The sequence below is a fragment of the Stegostoma tigrinum genome, chromosome 40 (genome assembly GCF_030684315.1).
Source record: "Stegostoma tigrinum isolate sSteTig4 chromosome 40, sSteTig4.hap1, whole genome shotgun sequence".
Taxonomy (NCBI): domain Eukaryota; kingdom Metazoa; phylum Chordata; class Chondrichthyes; order Orectolobiformes; family Stegostomatidae; genus Stegostoma; species Stegostoma tigrinum.
Window position 1 is genome coordinate 5,863,515 of NC_081393.1, and position 24,050 is coordinate 5,887,564.

Below are 24,050 nucleotides of genomic sequence, written 5' to 3' on the forward strand. Positions count from 1 at the left end.
ACAGATGTGAGTGGAGAGACAGCTCAGTCTCAGTGTGGGCCCTGTGTGCCTGCAGACAGAGCACTCAGCATATGATGACTGCTCCAATCTCTGGAGCAGCTTCGAAGGGACTAGGCAACAAGAGACTGAGGAGCATGAATCAACAACACCCCACCAACCTCCTCACCACCCCCCACCACCCGCAACCCTGTCTCTCTCTCTCTCCCCCTCTATCTCCCTCCGAGCCAGCTCCAGCCCATCTGCTCCTACGATGTTACACAACGCAGCATGTCATCGAAAACCCGGCCACAAAACCCTGGGGTGGAAAAGGGAAGAATGAAGGGCAAAGTCTCATTGAATACAACCAAACACTGTACAAAGTGAAACCACTTGTGAAATGGCTTGTTTTCTGAACAGAAGCCAGAGCTGCTGAGAACAGAAGCCTTGTGGATTTTTAAAGCTGGGATAGACAAATCCTCAATCAGTGGATGCAGGACAGCAGAGGGGATATGAAGAGTTAGCCACTGCACGGCTGGGAGGAGTGGGAGACAGTTCACAGCACCCATCAGCTGCCTACCTTGGTGATACCCAAAACCCCGATGTTGGGGCTGGACGATGTCGAGCCATTTCCCGTTCCGAACAGCCCATCCAAGACACACGACAGGCCTTCCACCATGATGCCCCTGTGAGGAGAGGAACAGCAATCAGCAACTACCCGCTGGATCTTCCAACAAACCAGCCCCATTTACTGGGAAAAAAAAAGTCCCCCCCAATCTGCACAGGCTTCTCAACTGCAGTAGGCATCGCAATGCAGCTTTGCCCACTCAACCATTCGGTTTGATCAAGCAATGCTGTGGTTGGAATGCTGCCAGTGGGGGTTATGCACAATGCACACGCCTTTGCCCAGTGCTGCCTCCACATGTCGAACAGCTCTGAGAAACAAACTGCAGCATCTTGCACTGAGGGAGAGAGTGCATTGAATGTTCACATCAGCCTGACCAGTTAACAATGATGGACCAGTCATCTGTCACCTCTCAATTTCCATCCCTCACGACCTGCCCCCTCACACACTTCAGACCTCACTATCTGAGGGGGAGAGAGGGAGCGCAAGAGAGAGAGCGAGAGCGCAAGAGCGCGAGAGAGAGAGAGAAAACGAGCAAGTGAGCGACCTATAGCTAGGGAGAGGGTGGGGGAGAAAGAGAGAAGGGGGAGAGAGAGAAAAAGAAAGAGACAGAGATTGAGAGAAAGAAAGGGGGGGAGGGGGAAAAGAGGGAGATGGAAAGAGAGAGAGAGAGAAAGAGAAAGAGAGAGGGACAGCAAGTGAGGGAGCTATAGCTAGAGAGAGAGAGAGGGGGGGGGGGGGAGAGAGAGAGAGAGAGAGAGAGAGTGACAGAGAGAGAGAGTGCGAGAGAGAGAGTGCGAGAGAGAGAGTGCGAGAGAGAGAGTGCGAGAGAGAGAGTGCGAGAGAGAGAGTGCGAGAGAGAGTGTGCGAGAGAGAGTGTGCGAGAGAGAGTGTGCGAGAGAGAGTGTGCGAGAGGGAGTGTGCGAGAGGGAGTGTGCGAGGGGGAGAGAGAGAGGGGGAGAGAGAGAGGGGGAGAGAGAGAGGGGGAGAGAGAGAGGGGGAGAGAGAGAGGGGGAGAGATGGAGAGAGAGGGAGAGATGGAGAGAGAGAGATGGAGAGAGGGAGAGAGATTGGGAGAAAGAAAGAGGAGAAAGAGGGGGAGGGGGAGAGAAAGAGAGAGAGAACAAGTGAGTGAGGTATAGCTAGAGACAGAGACAGAGAGAGAGAGAGAGAGAGAGACAGAGACAGAGACAGAGAGAAACAGAGACAGGCTGTGTGTGTGAGAGAGAGAGAAAGAGAGACAGAGATAGAGTGAAGGCGAAAGAGGTTGGGAGAAAGAAAGAGGAGAGAGAGAAAAAGGAATTGAGAGAAAGAGGAAGGTGAGAGTGAGAGAGAGAGAGAGAGAGAGAGAGAGAGAGAGAGAGAGAGAGATGGAGCGGAGGAAATGGGGAGAAAGGATGAGCGAGACAGGGATGGCAAGAGGAGAGGAGTTAGAGAGATGAAGGTGGGTGAGACGGACCAATAGCACGAGAGAGAGAGCGAGAGAGAGAGAGAGAGAGAGAGAGAGCACTCCGCCTGGAGGCTTGGCCTACCTGTTAATTGCATGGACTGGTGGAGGTGGAGCACTGGATAACCTGGCACAGGCGTAATAATCGCCAATGGACTCGATGATGCTGGCAACCACAGCGCTCAGCATGCCTAGCACCCCCGCTGCCGAGACTGTGGGCAAGCCCCACTGACCTGGTGGAGGCAACATGACACATGGTCAGAGATAATGGGAACTGCAGATGCTGGAGAATCCAAGATAATAAAATGTGAGGCTGGATGAACACAGCAGGACAAGCAGCATCCCAGGAGCACAAAAGCTGACGTTTCGGGCCTAGACCCTTCATCAGAGAGGGGGATGGGGGGAGGGAACTGGAATAAATAGGGAGAGAGGGGGAGGCGGACCGAAGATGGAGAGTAAAGAAGATAGGTGGAGAGGAGAGCATAGGTGGGGAGGTAGGGAGGGGATAGGTCAGTCCAGGGAAGACGGACAGGTCAAGGGGGCGGGATGAGGTTAGTAGGTAGATGGGGGTGCGGCTTGGGGTGGGAGGAAGGGATGGGTGAGAGGAAGAACAGGTTAGGGAGGCAGAGACAGGTTGGACTGGTTTTGGGATGCAGTGGGTGGAGGGGAAGAGCTGGGCTGGTTGTGTGGTGCAGTGGGGGGAGGGGATGAACTGGGCTGGTTTAGGGATGCAGTGGGGGAAGGGGAGATTTTGAAACTGGTGAAGTCCACATTGATACCATATGGCTACTAACCTCATCCCACCTCCTTGACCTGTCCGTCTTCCCTGGACTGACCTATCCCCTCCCTACCTCCCCACCTACACCCTCTCCACCTATCTTCTTCACTCTCCATCTTCGGTCCGCCTCCCCCTCTCTCCCTATTTATTCCAGTTCCCTCCCCCCATCCCCCTCTCTGATGAAGGGTCTAGGCCTGAGACGTCAGCTTTTGTGCTCCTGAGATGCTGCTTGGCCTGCTGTGTTCATCCAGCCTCACATTTTATTATCATGACACATGGTCAGGCTGGCAAAGACAGGGATGGAGGGAGCTCACTGACAAACAGCCCACAAATCCATTGTGCGCACCTCTCCCCTTCCTCCATGCTGCTCCAGCTGTCTGAGCCAAGGCTCTGCTGGCTGACCTCTGATCCCGGAATCAGGAAGTGCTGTTCCCGTCACTTGCAGGAGCTCACATCCACTACCCAGGCTGACATTCCAATATCACTCTGCAATGCCACTGCCAGTATGATGGGCCACACGGTGGCTCAGTGGTCAGAGCTGTGCCTGATGGCGCCAGGGACCCAGGTTCGATTCCACCCTCGGGCGACTGTCTGTGTGGGAGTTTGCACATTCTCCCCGTGGCTGCGTGGGTGTCCTCCGGGTGCTCCGGTTTCCTCCCACAGTCCAAAAATGTGCAGGTAAGGGTGGACTGGCCATGCTAAATTGTCCCATAGAGTCCGGGGATGTGCGGGCTGGGGGGGTTAGCCATGGGAAATACAGAGTGGGTTTGGATGGGATGCTCTTTGGAGGGCTGGTATGGATTCAAAGGGCTAACTGGCTTGCTCCCACACTGTAGGGGTGCTATGAATGGCTGTGCATGGTCAACGCTTCAGATCCCACAGTGCGGACAGTCTGACTTGTTGACCGTACCATCACCTCCAGACAGATCACCCATTTGTGGGATCTTGCTATGCCCAATCTGGCTCTGTCATTCGTCGGAGCAAAGAAAACAGGTAAGTGGGCCATTCGGCCCTTCGCGCTTGTTCCACCATTCAATGTGGTCAAGTCTGATCATCCGACTCAGTATCTCATTTCGTCTCCATACTCTCTATGCCCAAGAACGACATATGACTCCTTCTGCAACCAAATTCAATGTTTTGACTCAGCGACTTTCCAAGGCAGAGAATTCCACAGGCTCCCCACCTCTCTGGGTGAAGGCATTTCACACTGTCTCAGCCCTGAGTCACTGACCCTGTATCCTGAAAGGCGACAAGAGCATCTATCAAGGAAGGAGAGGATATACAGGAAGGTGCAGAGTTTCGGGGGCGGGCAGCGTGTCGAGGAAGGGGCAGCGTGACGAGGAAGGGGCAGCGTGACGAGGAAGGGGCAGCGTGCCGAGGAAGGGGGCGGAGCGACGAGGAAGGGGGCGGAGAGACGAGGAAGGGGGCGGAGCGATGAGGAAGGGGGCGGAGCGACGAGGAAGGGGACAGCACTCTGGGAAGTGCCATGCTTTGTGGAGCAGCTGGAGGGGTCTGCGATGACGATAGGGTCAAATCTGGGCTGGGACGGCCCGAAATTTTGATCACAAAGGAGAAGCAGCAAGAAGCTGGTCTGCCCCAAGCCCCTCAGACACAACATGGACTTACAGGGATAAGGAACTTTGAACCACGGAGCGACAGAGAGGACACCTTTGCGAGCATCAGTCCTAGCGTAGTATCCATACTGCCCGCTGTCTGGTGGGAAAACATCTGTCACCGTGAAGACAAAGCACAGGAACCACGACACCAAAATGGCCAAGATAATCTGCAGGACAACAGCCAGAAAGAGGAGCTGGGCGTCACTGACAGCCAGTAACACAACTTGAGCTACAAGCCCCCCACCCCCGCGTTCCTGTGCTCTCCGCCCATCTGCTCGGGGCGGGGGGGAGTGGAACTCGGTGCAGCAGTGAGGGGGTGCCACCTCACCAGCAGGGCTCCAGCTCCCAATCTCAGCTCCACCCTGCCAGGGACAGCCCGGGCCACACTGCACAGCAAGATTCCAAAAGCACACAGCAAGCTACTGCCAAACCGCACCCCCCACCCCCCCAGACCAGTGTGCTGGTCGTCAGGCCCATTACCCTTCGCTCACTCAGCTCGTCTCCAGGAGCTCCTCATCCAGCCCCTCTCTCGGGGAATCTCATCACTCACTGGGGATCGAGCCCCTTTCTGGGGGATCTAGCTGCTCTCTGGGATCGATCCATCTCAAGGGGCATCTATCTCATCCCAGGCGAGATTAAGCCCATCTCTGGGAGCAGGGGGTGTTTGTGGGTTTTAGCCCTTTGTAGGGGAGGTTTGTCCCTCTCTGGGGATGGGGGAATTCTGCCCACCTCTGGGGATGGAAGGGGGGAGTTTTGACCCTCTCTGGGAACAGGGTGAATTCTGCCCATCTCTGGGAGTTGGTGGGGGGGGGGGGGGGGGGAGGTAGTTGCCCCTCTCTGGGGGTGGTGGGAGTTTTGCCCCTCTCTGGGGACGGGGGGAACTCTGCCCATTTCTGGGGATGGGGGGAGTTTTGCCCATTTCTGGGGATGGGGGGAATTCTGCCCATCTCTGGGGGAGGTGGTGGGGTGGGGGGGGGGGGGGGGTAGTTTTGCCCCTCTGTGGACCAGGAGTATAATAAGACGTGGGAGCGAGGTTGTTGGAAGCTCAGACGGCGAGTCTGACATTCAGCAGCAGAACTGCGGACTCACCGGGAACATCTTAAACAGCTGCAGCTTGTAGACTGTCCAGCCTTTCTTGTATTTATAAACCGGGAGGGGAAGTTTCACATTACGCGCGTACTGGGAGAAGAACAGCACCAGAAATATGGTCCTGGGAGGGGAAATAAACACACAGAGAGGTTCAACGTGCGGTCAGTCAGCCATGTTCCCTCCCGCCAGCCAGCTCCCTCTTGTCTCAAACCCTTCTCACTCAGCCCGGGCATCCACCATCAGTTTGTGGCTCCTTCCAATACCAGCGTGGCACACAGCGCCAGGGCGCCGGCCTCACAGAGAGGGGTGGTCTTCCACCCAAGCGCCCCCGCCCTCATAGATAGCCGGCGGTACCACTCCCTCCTCACCAGGGCTACACTGTCAGAGCGGCTCAGCACCCGGTGTTTCGGCTGGGCGTCCAGTCTCAGAGCCGCAGACACACCTGCCCAAGAGGAGGCCCTGGACACTCAGGTCTGGTAGAACGGTTCCTCTGGAGGGAGAGAGGCTGGGCAGTGGTTCTGCCACTCTAAAGGGAGCATCCAGCGATTTTGGGGGGGGGGGGGGGGGGGGGGGGGGAGGGGTGATACCGAAACAGGGCAAACTGCCCCTTTCCACTCTTCCCCTCCCCCCCACCAACACTCAGAGTCACCAGCTCCCAGAGGTGAGGAGAGCAGACTTGCTCGCCGTGGGGGGGGGGGGCTACCCATGTGATGTCCCTTCACCCTGGCGGTGTGCTCAGAGGGACCACACCCAGCCCCATCACCGCGCCCCCCCCCATGACCCGCGTTCCCACTCTGCCCAATGCCAGGCCAAAACAGAGCCAACATGCCACACCCCTCCCCCCGCACCCCCCAACCCTGCGCGGTCATGCACCTCCCTCCCCTCGACACCCCAGCAACAAACCAAAAGATGTTCAACACTCACAGCATGGCGATGCCCCAGTGCTTCCCTGCTCGCTCGCCAGCTGCCTGGTAACCTGAGAGACCGATCAGAGCGACCGTCGGCGTGATGGTCAGGGGGCCAATGTAGCTCAGCAGAATGCCAGGCAGGCCCAGGAACCCGATCAGCACCTCCACCAGGGAGGACATGATGATTGCACCTTGGATCTGTGGGAGGGAGACAGGCACAGCGGGCAGATCATTGCTTTGGGCAGAGTGGCGTCGGGCACACCGCGTGACTCCACGGCCTGCAGGCAGAGACGGAGGAGAGCCCAGACCGCCGCATCCAGACGTGAAGGGAGAAGACAGGGGGGACGCTCCCGGCCACCACTCACTCCAGAAGAGCTGCCAGCACGATCAGGATGGGCCGAGCAGCTGCTGATCAGCCAGGGGAAGCCCTGGCCACCGCCAACCTCCGCTCCGCACCCCCCCCACCACCGCTGCCCCAGTCCGGCTCCCGGAGCTCCACCCGAGGTATCAGGAAGGGGGTGTAGACACTGATTTCTGATCTCAATGGAAACGGGACGAAACGATGAGCTGCCCCGAGTCTCGCCATCAAATCGCCACATATCGAACCCGCTGCCACACCCCCGACCCCAGCTCCGTGCCAAAGAGCTAAACATCACCAGCGCGGTATCCGATGCACACAGTTAGGCACCAGAGCTCACAGCCAATGGGAGTGGGATGGTGGGGTGGGGGTCATGGGCCACATGCCTGGGAGACTGCACAGTCCCTAAGGTAGGCAGGGGTCAGACCCCGCTGAATTGAGCTGATGGGATGACTGCACAGTGTGGGACAGCACCCATGCCTTTCTCCTGCACGGGCAGCGTCCGCCTGGGAATCCAGTCCCCGTGGAGATTCGTCATCCCCGGCACAAACAGGTCCCAGCTCGGAACGGCGTTTCTGTAGCCAGGCACTGTCGCCCCGGAGACAGGGTGGCACCGGGGCGCAAAGGGGGGCTGGGGGCAGCAGCCGTTTAGCTGAATGGTAGAGCCTGGCGCTGTCACCCACACTGCTCCCACCTCCCCTCTCAGCAAAGACCCCGGTGGGAGAGACATGTGACTCCTGTCCCTCTCAGCAAAGACCCCAGTCGGACAGACATGTGACTCCTGTCCCTCCCAGCAAAGACCCCGGTCGGACAGACATGTGACTCCTGTCCCTCCCAGCAAAGACCCCGGTCGGACAGACATATGACTCCTGTCCCTCTCAGCGAAGACCCCGGTCGGAGAGACATGTGACTTCCATGCCTCTCAGCAAAGACCCCGGTCGGACAGACATGTGACTCCCGTCCCTCTCAGCAAAGACCCCGGTCGGAGAGGCCATATCACCAAAGTGAGCAAGTTGAAAGAGTTCTGACCAGAAACGAGATCAAGTCTCATGGAGCTTTACCTCTCGAATCCTCGGGTGCCAAATATGTGATGTGTCCATCATTTCTGAGATATTAGTAAAGGTTATATCTAAGAGAGAAGGAGATGGATAAAACAGGCTTTCAAATAACTATGGCCCAAGCAATAAGGGTGTGAGTGTGTATTACACACTCACACACACACGCACGCACACAGCAACTTTATTCCAAAGGGATTGGAGGACAGAAACAGGGAGGTGCTGCTATACCTGTCCAAGGCACTAGTCAGACCCCAGCTGGGATCCTGTGAATAGCTTTTGGGCCCCTTATCGAAGGAAAGATCAGCAGGTGTTGGAAGGCAGTCCAGAGAAAGTTCGGTCAACTGGTCCCGAGGATGGAGGGACTGTCTAATGAGGACGGGTTGAGTAGGTCGGGATTTAGAGGAATGAGAGGGGACCTTATAGAAACAGACAAGATTCTGAGGGAGGGATTGACAGGGCAGATGCAGGGAGGGTGTTTCCCTGTTGGGGAGGGTCTGGGGCCGGAGGGTGTAATCTCTGTGTGACATGGGTGACCCCTGACTCTGAGATAAGGAGGAATTTTCTCTCTCAGAGGGGAGTGAATCAGTGGGATTGTGTACCTCAGAGGGCTGTCGAGGCCGGATCACTGGGTGTGTTCACAGCTGGGAAAGACTGATTTTTAATCAGGGAGGCAATGGGGAAAAGGGCAGGACAGGGAAGTTGGGGATGATCAGATCAGCCATGCTCTCACTGAAAGGCAGAGCAGACTGGATGGGGCCGAACAGCCAAGTGCTGCTTCTACTTCGGAGTGAGCACAGGAGGACAGAAAGGAAAATGTCTGGGTGGATTGGGGGACACCGGGACAAAGCTGCAGACCCAGAGATCGGAAAAAATAACACGAGCTTCCCTGAGAATGGGGAATGTTAACCTTCTGTTTCCCAGGAGCTGAAAGTCAGTGTGTTTGCCCGGAGCCAATGAGACACCATCCCAAGGTGGGTCCCACATTCTGCAGTCACACCGATCCCAGCCCCAGCGGTTTCTGTAAAACTCTCTCCGTACCTGAGTTATTGCATTTCCATTTCTCCAGGGACAGAATGGCTCGAGCAGGAGCAAGAAACGCAAAAGCACTGGCCTGGAACAACGGTAGCCTGTGAATCACAACACAACCAATTACACGGGGGAACCCTGAGAAAAACAAAACCCTCCCGCCTCCCGGTCTCGACACAAGGAGCATGTGCTCTTCTGGGTGGTGGGGGTCAGCTCCCATCAGGTGGATTCCGTCATCATTGGCAACATCCTTACTGCATCCAAGTTGATCAGTCCTGTTCGAATCTTATGCATTTCTGTGAGATACCCACTTCAATCTCCTGAGCTCCAGTGAATATATCCCTCACAGACTCCATCTCTCCTCACAATTCAGTCTTGTCTTTCTGGAGTCAATCTGGTAACCCTTCCCTCCACTCCTTCTACAGCAAGAACATCCCTCCCCAGATAAGGAAACCAAAACTTCACAAAAACTTCACCGATGCCCTGTATACAACAACAACAAGTCCTCGTCCCTGGACACGATGCCTCTCACTATGAAGACCAACTGCCCACTGCACCTACACTCTTACCTTTTAGCGGGTGGTACATGTGGATGCCCAGATCTCATTGAACAGTCCCCGTCTCTCAATTTACAGCCTTTCCAATCTTAATCTGCCCTCCCGTTTTTGCTGCCAACGTGAATAACCTCGCATTTACCCACATTACGATGCCCCTGCCATGCTTTTGCCCAATCAATCAGCCTGTCCAAATCACACTGCGATACCTCTGCATCCCCCTCACAGCTCACCCTCCCACCCAGCTTTCTGTCATCTGCAAATTCAGAGATCTTACATTCAGTTCCCTCACCTAAATCATCCACATGTATTGTGAATAGCTGGGGTCCGAGTATCAATCCTTATGGTAACCCACGTGTCACTGGCTGCCATTCAGAAGCAACCCTTTTTCCTCCTCCTCTCTGATTCCTTGTTTCTCACCAATTTCCTATCCATCTCTACGCTCTACCTCTGATCCCACATGCTTTAATTTGACAAATGAAACTCTGATGAGATTGATGGTAGTTTGTATCCTGTATGGACTCTCTAAGGATTGCTGTGCTGTCAGCCTGGCACAAGCTTATTTTCACCCCAGTAGGATACCCTATTCCCTGAAGATTCCTCTTGTGAACTGAGCGATGGGTCTGGATGACAGCGAGCAGAAAAGCCACCTGACCTGGGAGAGAATTGAGCTTGCTCGCGTAACTGGGATCTTACGGGGTCACTGACTGACTGTGTGAGTGGGATGTCCTGGGCGCAGGTTAGCATGCCTCTGTAGACCAAGCCAGTGTGCAGGAAACCAGAACGTGGGCTTACTTTCAAAACAGGGATGGTACTTAGTTGAACGTTCAGCTGCCCGAGATCGCGGCTCTGGAATCCCCTTCTGAATGTCCTCCCAAGCAACAGCCACTTAAAAGCAAACTCCCTGACAACAAGAGTTGGAGGCAACTTTTCACCAGCTGTGATGTATCAAAGCCTGAGGGGGAACAGCAATGGGGCATGAAGAAAAACTTTCCCTACTTGCTGAAGGGATCAGCGGCCGGGAGCAGAGATTGAAGGGAAAGAGCAGGAGATTTACTGAGGGGCGTGACGATCCTTTTCACCCAGAGGGTGGTGGACAATCTGGAACTCACTGCCTACGAAGGGCGGGGAGACAGAAACCATCAGCACATCGAGGAAGTCATGAGGAGCTGTTTTTGATCAGCAAGGACTTGATGGGCTGAAAGGCCTTTCTCTGTGCAGAAGTGCTCTCTGACTCAGCAACATGTTCAAGTCTCCTGATGTCCCAGCTCCCAGCACTGCTGCGATAATCTGAGCCCCCCCCTCCCATCTCATTCAGGGCCACATCCACTGGTGTGCCTATTCAGAGGGAATAGCGTGCATGTTCAGGGGGAGTCAGCAAGCAGAGTCCAAGTCCACAGGAGACCCAGGAGGAGCCTCCAGCCTGAACTGGACTCAAGCCAGGAATTCTGGTCACTCACCAAGGCCCAGCACACAGCCAGAGGTGTGAGGCTCTTTCACTGTGAGAGTTCACAGGCGACAAAGACATCAGGGCTAAGAGCACAGCTCGGGGACACAGCGCTCACCAGTTCTTTCTCTCTTCAATCTCAAACAATTCCACAGTTTCCACTGGGTCTTCACTCTGTGTCATACAGCTCAAACACAGATCCTTCGGCCCAACTAGTCCGTGCCGACCATGCTCCCAAAGCACCCTCCTGTCCCACCTGCCTGCGCTTGGTCCATATCCCTCCAAACACCTCTTATTCACGTACTTATCCAAACATTGTACCTGTGCCCACATCCACCACTTTCTCTGGCAGTTGATTCCACACCAAAATACTCTGTGTAAAAAAAAAAATGGTGCCCCCACATCCTTTTCAGATCTTTCTCCTCTCACCTTAAATATGCGTCCTCCCCCAGGGAGTTTTGAACTTCACCACCTTAGGGAGGAAAGGGGAAAAAAAACCCTTGCCATTCACCTTATCTATAGCCGTCAGGGTTTTATTAACTTCTATCAGATCACTTCTCAATCTGCTGTGAAAAAAGCCCCAGCCTACCCAGCTTCTTTTTGCAACTCAAGCCCTCCATTCCCAGCAACATCCAGGTAAATCTCTTCTGAGCCCTCTCCAATTCAACAATACCCTTCCCATAGCAGGGCGGCCAGAAGCGGGCACAGTGCTCCAGAACAGGTCTGACCAACATTCTGTACAACGTCAACATGACGTCCCAACTCCTCAACTCAAAGGTCTGAGCAATGAAGGCAAGTCTGCCAAATGCCTGCTTAACCGCCCCCCCCGACTACCTGCGATGCAAAGTTCAAAGCATTATGTACCCGAACCCCCTAGGTTCCTCCGCCCTACAATACTGCCCATTAATACCTACCATTAATTGAGTAAGTCCTTCCCTTCTTTCTTTTACTAAATTGCATTACCTCGCATTTATCCAAATTAAACTCCATCTGTCACTCCTCAGCCCTTTGACCCAATGGATCAAGATCTCTTTGTAACCTTAGATAACCTTCCTCACTGTCCACCGTCCCATCAATATCGGTGTCATCTGCAAACTCACTGTGTGCCTCCTAGATTCTCATCCAAATCTTTTAAATAAATAACAAACAATATTGATCTCAGTACCGACGCCAGCAGAACACCTCTGGGCACAGGCTTCCAGTCCAATAGCATCCCTCCACCAGCACGCTGTCTCTGCATGTCAAGCCAATTTTGAATCCAATTGGCAAGCTCACCCTGAATCCTGTGTGATCTAATTTCACAAACAGCTACTGCCCAGCACCTCTTTCACTGACAACTAGAAGGACAGCAGATACATGGGAACACCGCCCCTCCTGCAAGTTCCCCTCCAAGCCGCTGAGCATCCTGACTTGGAAATGTATCGCCTTTCCATCAGTGGGTCAAAACGCAAGGGCGTTGTGGGGTGTCTCTGGAGGACATGTTTAAATAAGGCACCTCACTGCCACCTTCCCATGGGAAAGGGGCACTGAACGCGAAGCTTGCTGGCAATGCTCACGTCCCTTTGTTTGGGACCTGACTGTAGAATGGAACACAGTCCTGAAGCTGTCCCAAGGTGATGCAGACATACCTGCAGCCGAGGGTACTCTGGAGCAGCGTCGTCAGGCCCACACAGAAGAAGATGGTCCCAATCAGTTGGCTGGTGGCCCACTGGTCAAAGCCAACACACATGGCATCAACCAACAGGAAGGGCACAACGATGGTGCCACTGAAACAGGTCAGGTAGTGCTGGTGGTTGAAAGGACAGAAAAGTGTTAGACACTGACAGGAACACACACCACTCTCCTCTGCGCCCAACACCTACACACGGGCGCACAGACAGCGAGAGGGAGAGACAGAGAGAGAGAGAGAGAGAGAGAGAGAGACAGAGAGAGAGACAGAGAGAGAGAGAGAGAACATGCCTCCAACCTGGGTCACGGCAATCTCCCATTCCCACAAAACAAATCATCTCGACAAATCCCACCCCCTCCCGTGGCCTCAGCCAACACGCCCACTCCCCCAAACCACATCCCCACTCCCACCCCCAAGCACAAGTGGTGGATAAGGGAGGATAGATCAAGGCCTGGGCCAATTCCAGGAGATTCCTTTGAAGGTAGCAGCTCCTGTTGGTACAGATCCCTCTGTCCCAGGTGTCCATTCCAAACTCCAGAAGATACTGGAGCAGAAGCAGGCCATTCAGCCCATTGAGTCTGTTCTACCAAATCAATGAGAGCATGGCTGATGCGATCATCGTCAACGCCACTTCCCTGCCTTTTCCCCTTAAACCCTTAATTCCCTTCCTGATTAAAAATCTGTCTAGCGCAGCCTTCAGTGTACCCAGCCCTCTGCCAGAAAATATCCGACAGAGTCACTCCCCTGTGAGCAAACAAATTCCTCCTGACCTCGGGGTGCTCCCTGCCACATCCCTGCCAGACTTTCCTACCCAGGAAAACTTATCCATTTCCCCTGTCATGTACCTGTGGGGGGCTAGGTTGGTGAAACTTTCCCCTTGGACACTCCACCCCCAGGTTTGATCCCCACCAGGGTGAGGAATGCGGAGGAAAATTAACCTCTGTCCAACCTCCTAGTGCCTGCAACTCCCTTTGTCAATGAAAGCCTGCTGATCACAGGAATGGCTCTTGTGGTGTCGCTAACTTGGGTCAAACAGCAAGGGATGCTGGGTACATTGGCCAAATCACAAAACACACACACCGAGCACAGAGCAAACACAGCACCCTTGCTCCTGACATTAAACATACTGTAGGACACGAGACAGTACTCGAATCCTAATTCCAAAAGATTTCCTGGACAGACATATTACACAACAACTTATCCACCAAACATGGGAGCACGCACGCAGAGAGGGACCAGGGCCTCTACACAAAGAAACTAACAGTAGCATGCGGTCTAACTGATTGACACTGCTTCAAACTATAAAGTGAGTCAACCCTTATCGGCCAGGGCTGTAGAAAGTTCCAGGAAACCATTCAAAAAGGGTATGAAAACACCTGCAGACCACTCTATTGGACTGTCTGAGGAGCCCTGCACAGCCAAAGGCAGGGACTAGCTCACCTCCCAGAGGGTGAGAGAAAGAGAGAGAGACACGGAGAGAGAGAGAGAGAGAGAGAGAGAGAGAGAGAGAGAGAGAGAGAGAGAGAGAGAGAGAGAGAGAGAGAAAGAGACAGAGAGAGAGAGAGAGAGAGGGGGGTAAGGACAGGCAGTGTAACTTTGCAGTCCCATAGAGGCAGCGAGAGAAAGACAGAAAGACAGTGACATAGACAGAGAGTGAGCGAGAGCGCGCGACACACAGAGAGAGCGAGAGCGACAGGGAGAGAGTCAAGGAGAGAAAGAGAGACACAGAGAGAAAGATACAGAATGACAGAGAGAGAGGGAGACACAGAGAACGAGAGAGAGAGAGAGAGAGAGAGAGAGAGATAGAGCAGGGGACAGACAGGCAGAGAGAGCGACAGAGAGGGAGAGAGAGAGACAGAAAAAGATAGAGAGAAACACAGAGAGGGAGAGACAGAGAGAAAGAGAGAGACACAGAGGGGGAGAGAGAGAGAGAGAGAGAGAGAGAGAGAGAAAGAGACAGAGAAAGAGAGACAGCGGGAGAGATAGACAGAAAGGCAGAGGGAGAGAGACAGAGAAAGACACAGAGCACATACACACACAGAGGCAGAGAGAGAGAAAAAGAGAGAGTCAGAGTGGGAGAGAAAGAGGCAGTGAGAAAGTGAGAGATAGAGGAACAGAGTGAGACAGACAGAAACAGAGAGAAAGAGACAGAGAGACACACAGTAAGACAGAGAGAGACAGACAGAGACAGAGAGGGAGAGAGAAGAGAGAGAGATACAGAGAGAAGCTGTGCAAATCTACAAGAGACTCGGGAAGTGTTGTAAACGGAAGGGGCTGAACAGGATTAGAGCTGGTATTGTTTTGGAGTGAAAGCTTTTAGAACTTGTTTCCTCGTTCAGTTGGGACTGTTTTACAGTGGGTACCAGTTTTTGTTCAGAGTGATTTGACCACTTCTGCATTGTGGGACATCTGCGTAAATTCATTTCTAACGTTCTGGTCAAGTTAGTCCAACATGTGTTGAGGAGGAACGAGACAACAGTACTGAGAGGCCAGCAAACGAATGGGACATGTCTGTGCTGTTGTGCAGTGAGCAACAGGCCATCTCTCTCTCTATCTCTCTCGCAGAGACTTCCAGCTCAGATGTTGTCACTTTCGCAGCAATCCCAGGTTACGCAGTCACCCAGACAGACAGAGCGACCAGGTTAATGCTCCACCTCTCAGTCAATAAGAGAGATGTCACGTTAATCACTGACTTCAGCGGTCTGCCCGCTGCTTGTGAAACCAGGAAAGGCTGCTATCTGTTCACTGGGAGGTGTGACTGGGTCACCTCACCCTCAGCACTACCCACTGCTTCGCCCCCCCCCACCCCCAACCCTAATCTCCAGACCCCACTCCTGACCACTGCTTTCACCACTCCCTGCCCAACAGTCCCTCTCCCAGCTTCTTCCCGACCCTTTCACAGCTTCAGTGTGAAATTATTGACAATGGTATTGAAAACACCCTGTAGTCTCATCATGCTCTCCGCCTCCCAAATGACCCACAGCCCACGGTCCCACAACGACGGGCCCCATTTGAGAAGCCGTGCCTGGATGGCTTAAATATTGACCCAATTAATTTGCAGTGCGTTTCAGTGGAGAAGAAACAGCTTTCTCTGTCTCAGAGACTGCAAGAACTGCTCATACTAGAGAATCTGAGATAACAAGGTGTAGATCAACACCTTTCTGGATCACCAAAGAAAGGTCTGAAGAAGGGTCCAGACTCGAAACGTCAGCCTTCCTGCTCCTCTGATGCTGCTTGGCCTGCCGTGTCAAACCAGCTCTACACCTTGTTATCTCAGATTCTCTGTCTCGCCTGCCTTAGCCCTCTCTCCCCAGGACAGTACGTAACATGCTGAGGGGGCCTGACAAGGGAAATATGGGTAAAGTTGTTTCCCTTTTTGGGAGAGTCTCAGACCAGAGGGCATCCCCTCAGAATCAGGGGTTAACCACTCAGTAGGGAGATGAGGAGGAATTTCTTCCCTCAGGAGGGTAATGAATGTTGGAATTCCAAAGCTGTTGTTGCTCACAGATCCCTAGGTGCCAAGGCTGGATTCAACCGAGTGTGGCATCAAGGAGCGCTAGCAAAAACTGGGATGAATGGGTATCAGGGGGCAGACGCTCCAGCGGTTGGAGTCATACATGGCACACAGGAAGACATTGTGGTTGTTAGAGGTCAGTTATCTCAGCTCCAGGAGTTCCTCAGGGAAGTGTCCTCAGCCCAGCCATCTTCAGCTGCTTCATCAATGACCCTCCCTCCATCAGAAGGTCAGAAGTGGGGATGGTCACCAATGAATGCACAATGTTCAGCACCATTCACAACTCCTCAGATACTGAAGCAGTCCACGTGCAAATGCAACAAGATGTGGACAATATCCAGGCTTGGGGCTGACAAATGGCAAGTGACATTCGTGCCACACAAATGCCAGGCGATAACCATCACCAATAAGAGATAATCTAACTACCAGCCCTTGACGTTCAATGCGTTACCATCACTGAATCCCCCACCATCAACATCCTGGGGGTCACCATAGACCAGAAACTTACAGTTATTCCCCCATATCCACCTGGGTTCCACTCCCGACAAATCTATGGATGATGGAATTTGAGAGTGTGGGGTTTGTTAAACATACGATAAAATGGTTAACAGTATCATGGAGATGTAATTTTTGCCAGTGGATGTTGACTTTTGTAGTTACTTATTGTTTGGCACAGATAGACAAATTCACAATTTGTGACATAGCAGTTACAGAGGACAGCGATGTGACAAAGTGGCTATAACAGCAGGTCAGAGGGTTGGAACACTGCGGTGAATAACTTATCCCTGACTTTCCAAAACTCTGTCCCACCGTCTACAAGGCACAAGTCAGGAGTGAGAGGGAATATTGTGGATGGGGGCAGCTCCAACAACACTCCAGAAGCTCAACACCATCCAGGGCAAAGCAGCCCCCACTTTATTGGCGCCACATCCACAAACATTCAGTCCCCCTACCACTGACACTCAGTACACACTGCTACAAGATGCAATGCAGAAATTCATCAAAGATCCTAAGATAGCACCTTCCAAACACACAACCATTTTCATCCAGAAGGACAAGGACAGCAGATACACGGGAACACCAGCCCCTGCAAGTTCCCTTCCGAGTCCCTCACCATCCTGACCTGGAAATATATCGCCATTCATTCAATGTCACGGGGTCAAAATCCTGGAATTCCCTCCCTAAGGGACATTGTGGGTCAAGCCACAGCACATGGACTGCAGCAGTTCAAGAAGGCAGCTCACCCCCAACTTCTCAAGGGGCAACTAGGGACAGGGCAGTAAATGCTGGGCCCAGCCAGTGACACCCACGTCCCACAAATGAATAACAAGTGTGTAAAGCAGTAGATCAGAAACAATGAACTGTATAACTCCCAGACCCCAGCATCAGCCAGCTGTCTGAGCATGAAAGAAATCACAGCTTCACCTTATCTACACTTGCAGGTACACACACACACAGGCTAAATATCTCCCAGGCACACTCTCAGACACGCACGCATGCACACACACACACTCTCAGACACACACACACACACACACATACACACGTACAGAGACACACACACACACAATGTACAAACACACATGCATGCATACATACACACACATGTACAGACACACACGCATGCGCACACACACATTCCCACACACATGTACAAACACACACCCACTCAGACACGTACTTAGCGACACCCACATGCACGCCGACCAACATGCCTACCTCCCCTCCCCTCCCATCAGAGGCATACAGCCTCTGTCTGTCTTTCCCAATCACTCGCACTCCCTGTGCTCCTGGTGTGAGGAGGCAGCTGGAATGTGGAAGCTCCCAGTCAGTGCGGTGCTCCACCGCGCTTCCCCAGTGCATGAAGCAAACCCAGGGAGTGCCACGTTTCCTGGTACGGGGCCATTCAGCCGGTGTAATTGTCTGCGTTGTGAGATCCCCCCACCTTTGAGCTTACCTGTAAACCCAGGAATATACAGAGGTACCAGGGTGGGACGTCTTCAACAGTGTAGATCATGTCCATTCTTTGGGCCTCGCTGCAGCCATGGCTCTCCGAGCTATCTGATAAGGACAACTGGCAGGAGACATCAAAGTCAAAGCCAAAAGCATCAATCTGACCCCTGGGCATCATCCTGCCCCCACCAATCCCAAACCCACCCCCTTGCTGGGATCTGACTTCAGACCCAACCTTGTCTTGGACAGGAGGCCTGGCCTTGTGCCTCCACAATGCATTGACTCCCCACCCACGCCCACCCCCACCTCCCTTCTCTCTCCTACACAGGCCTTCCTGGACCACAGGCCCTCGGCCGGTCGCTAAGTGGAATGCCAGCTCCCGAAGGCCGCGCACTTTTTGTGTCACCCAGTTCCTGCGTCTGCGGCCATGCTTTCGGTGAACCACACACCCAGGCAAGGAGCCAATGACCCCGCAGTTCAGAGAGAGACGTTCAGGCCTGGGGAGGACTCAAGGCAGCTCAGTTGAGGCTTACACATCATTTGCCTTCCTTCCTGGTGCACGCTGACCAGATAAGACAACATCTTTGCGGGCTGGCACGGTGGCTCAGTGGTCCAGGTCCACCCACGGGTGACAGTCTTGTGTGGAGTTTGCACGTTCTAGCCCCAATGTGTCCGCATGGGTTTCCTCCCACAGTCACTAAGATGCACGTGTTAGGGAGCTGGGGTGGCCATGGGAAATTGAGTAGAGAGCGCAGGGACGTGTGGGCAAGTTGCATTAGCCATGGGAGACGCAACATGAAGCAGGGGGTCCAGGTGGGATGCTGGTCAGCATGAGCTTATTGGGCCTAATGGCCTGCTCCCACACCACAGGGATTCTACGATCCTCACCAATTGGCCAAGACCGGTGGCTACGACTCCCAAACTCTTAAGAGCTGGGCCACAGGCTGAGCCATCTGCCCACCTCTGCGGGCATGTGGACTGGGCAGGATACAATCCAGGGAGAGGGCCCGATAGCGGGAATGGACGGGAACACAGCGTGCCGTCGGGTACAGCGCGAGCTCCAGTGACTCAGGCATTCCATGGGAACCGAGACGCGTCCGAGCTGCAGCGCTGCCATCCTGAACAATCAGCAACCTCAGCAAGACCATACAACGACTGGTTAACCAGCTTCACTGCCAGCAGGACACCAGCAGCTTCGGGTGGTCCTTCCAGCTTACTTGTGCCGGCCAAACGGGGCGCACAGGCATTTCTGGCAGCCAGGCATTGCAGGTCAATGCAAACCAGAGTGGGAGGTCAGATGCAGTACCTTGTCAGTTACAGGGTTCTGTTTGGTGTAGACAGCCATCAGCTCAGTGACCTCCGTGTCATGTTCCCCACTCACGACGGCAGCTCCATTCATTAGCACCTACATATAGGGGGAGAAAGCTCTGTTAGAGGAACACACTGAGGCCAGGCCCAAACCAACAAAGCTGGCCAGGAAAACCAATAGGTCAGCAATTCGGACGGGAATGACACTGACTGGATGGGAGTAAATCGGACAGATCAGGACGGGGAGCTGATACACCGGGCCACATGTGACAGGGAAGAGAGGTCGGTCAGGTTTCAGATTTGCACAGGAGTGTCACCAACAATGGCACAGTGCTGCTTCATACAAATGCGACTACAGTGCAAACATCTGCACACACCGTGTGCCTCCCTCGCTCACTCACGCACGCACACGCGTCTCTTCCCACTCCGCTAGGTGTCAGCTCTGTCCAATAACACCATCCCAAATACCAGAAATCATGGGAGCTGTTGTAGACCATTCAGCCCACCTATTCAGTGAGAGCGTGGCTGATCTGATCGTCCCCAACTCCACTTTCCTGCCTTTTCCCCATAATCCTTGATTCCCTCACAAGTTAAGAATCTATCCAAGCTGTGAGCACACCCAATGACCCAGCCTCGACAGCCCTCTGAGGTACACAATCCCACTGATTCACTCCCCTCTGAGAGAGAAAATTCCTCCTTATCCCTGTGCGACATGGGTGTCCCCTGACTCTGAGATTACACCGTCTGGCCCCAGACCCTCCCCAACAGGGAAACACCCTCCCCGCATCTGCCCTGTCAATCCCTCCCTCAGAATCTTGTCTGTTTCTATAAGGTCCCCTCTCATTCCTCTAAACCCCGACCTACTCAACCCGTCCTCATTAGACAGTCCCTCCATCCTCGGGACCAGTTGACCGAACCTTCTCTGGACTGCCTTCCAACACCTGCTGATCTTTCCTTCGATAAGGGGCCCAAAAGCTATTCACAGGATCCCAGCTGGGGTCTGACTAGTGCCTTGGACAGGTATAGCAGCACCTCCCTGTTTCTGTCCTCCAATCCCTTTGGAATAAAGGCCGGCAGGCCGTTTGCCTTCCCTGTTGAGCTCGGATGACAACTTTGTTATGATCACTGGACAGTGAAAACCTGATCCGCGAGCACAGCGGTGCCGCTGGTCTCCCAGCCTCTCTGTTCGCTCAGCTCCAACATGTCCCAGACAAAGTGCCTCTCTGTCCCTTTCTGGTACTGCCTGACAGCAGGGAAGCTGCAGCTCAAGCATCCTTCACTCGGCCATCGCTCCGAGAGTCGGTCCCCTTTGCTGTGGGTCTGGAGTTACGTGGAGGAAGGGACGGCTCATTCCCCTGTGGGTGACACCCAAGGGGTGTGGCTAATCCTGGCTACTTTCGCGCCCGCCCCACCCCACCTCTCCTCCAACTTCCCCATGCTGTGACTTTCACTCGGAAACAAGGGAGAGGTGGGGTGGGGAGGGTGGTGGGTGGTGGTCCTGATCTTGGAGGGGCTCTGTCAACGGGCTTTTCCTCTTCGGTGTACACAAACCCAGGGCACCATGCTGCCAGCCGTCAGCGGGAGTTCAGGTAGCAGCTGAGTCAGCAAAAACCGTGCCCACCACCCCCACCCCGCAACTCCCCCCATCCCGAGGGTCCTCCCAACCTTTAGCGTCATCAGGGAATCCAGCTCCAACAGGACAGTGGGCAGGCTTCCCTTTCCCCACCTACCACCAGGAGTGGCACTAACCCAGAGTGCAGTCCGACCTGTCCCGGAGCACGTAGTGTGCGCAACAACCCCCCCAACCCCACCCCCTCACCTCCCCAGCTCCCACACCCCGTTTAGAAGGGGACCACATCACAATGAGCCCACTCTGACCCAGCTCCATTCTCTAACAATGGCCCTGAGCTGGAAGAATCTCCTCCGGCCTGATACACCCAGCTCAGCTCCCCAAGTCGCGAATCTCGCAGCGTCTTCCCCCCAGCCTGCTCTTCCCCCCCGTAAGGCCCGACCACCACCACCCACCCCTTGCCCCGTGACTGACACCCACCTGGTCAGCACCCCACAAGGACCATAAGCAGGGAATGTCACACACAGGCACAGACAGAGAACCCAGCAGCTTCCTTGGACAGACAGATGGAGACACAGAGAGAGAGAGAGAGCGAGAGCGAGAGCGAGAGAGCGGGGAGGGGAGACAGAGAGAGGGGGATTAAGACAGAGACACAGAGCAAGAGAGAGAGAGAGAGAGAGAGTCACACAGAGGGAGAGAGACAGGGAGAGACAGAGACAGTCACACAAAGGGAGAGAGAGAGAGACGGGGAGACAGAGAGAGAGAGAGACAGAGACAGGGGTTGTGTGGAGTGCTGTATTGAGAGGTAGAATTGAGGAGAGCTTGAGGGATACCAATGTAGAACCTGGGGCCCAGGAGGTGGCCAGAGGTAAAGACTTCAGGAAGACAGGGCGCTCTGTAGGAGCTGGGAGCTTCCAGAGACTGCGACTGGGAAGGCCAGAGAGGGAGGTATGGCAGAAATGGAAAATGAAGGAGGGAGGGACAGAGCCACTCAGCCAAGTCAGGACCGGAGGAGTGTCGAGAGGGAAGTGGGAGGCAGGGCACAGAGGCTGAGCGTGGTGTGATGTGGTGGGGGGGAGCTCAGAGACGGCTGGTTACAGAGTGAAACGCTTAACCATAAAAAGGCTGTAAGGTCCCCTCAGCTTTCTTTCTCATGCACAAAACCTAGTGACAAGCTGCCAGCACTAACTTCTGGCATGAAGGGTCTGAGGGAACGTTAACTCTGTTTTTTCCCTTCACAGATGTCGAGCTTTTCCAGCAACTTCTGCTTTTGTTCCTGATTTACAGCATCCGTGGTTCTTTCGGTTTTAATCGATCACAAAGGGCTGGCTCTTGCTGCAACTCAGAACAACATACTGGCAGTCCAGAGTCTGGCATGGACTCTTGCTGTGCACTTGTGCCCTTTCCTCGCCCAATGCCCACGGTCGGGCCCGTGCAGTTTCGAAAGTGCAGTGCTTTCTTTTCCTCTTCTGGGGAAATCTTCCCATTGGATGGGGGCTGGACGTCAGCATCACGCAATGAGAGGTCGCTGGTATCACCCAGTTCACGCTCGGAGCCTAGTTCAGGCTCAGCCCCAGCCTCTTGCTGGAGCAGGTCTTCAACATCTACCCCCCAACACCCCACCCCCCCAACCCCAGGCATGTCTGTGGAGACCCAGACATGGGTCAGAACTCTCAACCCAAGCCCCACTGCAGAGGCTACAGCTCAACACCTTGGCTTGGCACTCCCCTGTGGGTGCTGACAGAGATGCTGTCTTTCAGAGACGCAAGCATTATACCTACCAGATTAACGGGCGATAAAGAACTACAATACACAACGATATAGGCATGGCTGGATTAAAAAGAAGTTATCATCTGATTTGCTGGAGATCAAGGACATTAATCACCCGGTCATTCCACAAGGGAACGCTGAATACGAGTTCAGAGATGACTTTATGTTTTGATTATTGGGCAAAACGCTTTGGAAAAACCCTCAAACTTATGCAAAGAGTTGCCTAGCAACAGCCTCTGAAGATATTCATGGCCCTTTTAGCTCACATTCACGTCTGGCTTTTACAAAAAGTCTTCCAAGGGAAAAGAGCAGAGAAACCTGTCTCCCCTTCTCAATCTCCAAAAGAGAGAAAAGCAGAATCCTTAAAGTAAAATGAGCTGATTTTTCACTCGAGGAAGTCTTTTGAAAAACCTGACGATGGTTTAAATATCAGGATTCTTGAGTGTTTCCTGGTCTTGGAGATCTCCCTTCCTTCTCGTGACTGTCAGCAATTGGATCTCAGCAAAGGAAGTGTGACAATTTTCAGCTCTCTCATGCTTCAGGGGCACGGCTCCTTTTCTTCTGCCAGTGAGCTTTTATTGCAGGGAACAAATAGTCTGGATGGGCAATGAAATGAGACAGTGACACTTTTGGGGTGCCTCGTAGATCTCTGTAGATAGCCAGCGGCAACTCCCTAAACCCCACCCCACAACACCACACCACCCCAGTCAGAGGTCTAACACAGGACATATAGTCAGTAAGACACCCGGCTCATCATTTGCAGGGGCTCCAGGGTCAGACTGTTCCCAGAAACACTGGGAACTCCGTTGGGGGTCGATTTGCATTTCCAGATGTGCAGCGAGTCGCAGCTCAGAGCGCAGCAAACTGCATCCCACCCACCCACATGGCGAGCTGCAAGGTAGGCATTCAATGGAGGATCCAAATCAGCCTGCCAGTCGGTGGGAATCGCTTCCAATATAAAGGGGGGGGGGTAAACCATCGCTGGGACCAGTGTTGTTTGTGGGATCTTGTTGTGCTGTCAAGCTGGCTACTGGATTCTCAGGGGCACATGTGGAAATCAGGATAAATACCCCTTCTTGAAGAGTCATAAACCTGTGCGCGTGCGTATGTGTGTGCGCACGAGTATGCGTGTGTGTATGTGTGTGCGTGTGTACCTAAATGTGTGTGTGTGTGAGAGACAGTGTGTACGTGAGTGCGTGTGTGTACGTGAGTGTGCGCGCGTGTGTGTGTGTGTGCGCATGTGTGCACCTAAATGTGTGTGTGTGTGAGAGACAGTGTGTACGTGAGTGCGTGCGTGTGTGTGTGTGCGCGCGTGTGCACCTAAATGTGTGTGTGTGTGAGAGACAGTGTGTACGTGAGTGCGTGTGTGTGTGCGTGTGTGCAT

The 24,050-nt window shown here is 53.7% G+C and overlaps 1 protein-coding gene across 5 annotated transcripts in view; it reads right to left on the reverse strand.

Annotated features, from left to right (window-relative positions):
- The window catches only part of slc23a2 (solute carrier family 23 member 2), a 65,116-nt gene that overhangs the window by 11,272 nt on the left and 29,794 nt on the right, over positions 1 to 24,050 (reverse strand). For all 5 annotated transcript variants that reach the window (XM_059641051.1, XM_059641048.1, XM_059641050.1 and 2 more), the window contains 10 exons: positions 19,325 to 19,423; positions 18,023 to 18,139; positions 12,511 to 12,668; positions 8,894 to 8,982; positions 7,859 to 7,926; positions 6,456 to 6,637; positions 5,532 to 5,652; positions 4,453 to 4,609; positions 2,134 to 2,281; positions 557 to 662 (listed from right to left, as the gene is read on the reverse strand). In XM_059641051.1, coding sequence (XP_059497034.1) covers positions 557 to 662; positions 2,134 to 2,281; positions 4,453 to 4,609; positions 5,532 to 5,652; positions 6,456 to 6,637; positions 7,859 to 7,926; positions 8,894 to 8,982; positions 12,511 to 12,668; positions 18,023 to 18,139; positions 19,325 to 19,417 — 1,239 coding nt within the window. In that variant the 5' untranslated portion in view covers positions 19,418 to 19,423. The remainder of the gene's footprint in view (positions 1 to 556; positions 663 to 2,133; positions 2,282 to 4,452; positions 4,610 to 5,531; positions 5,653 to 6,455; positions 6,638 to 7,858; positions 7,927 to 8,893; positions 8,983 to 12,510; positions 12,669 to 18,022; positions 18,140 to 19,324; positions 19,424 to 24,050) is intronic.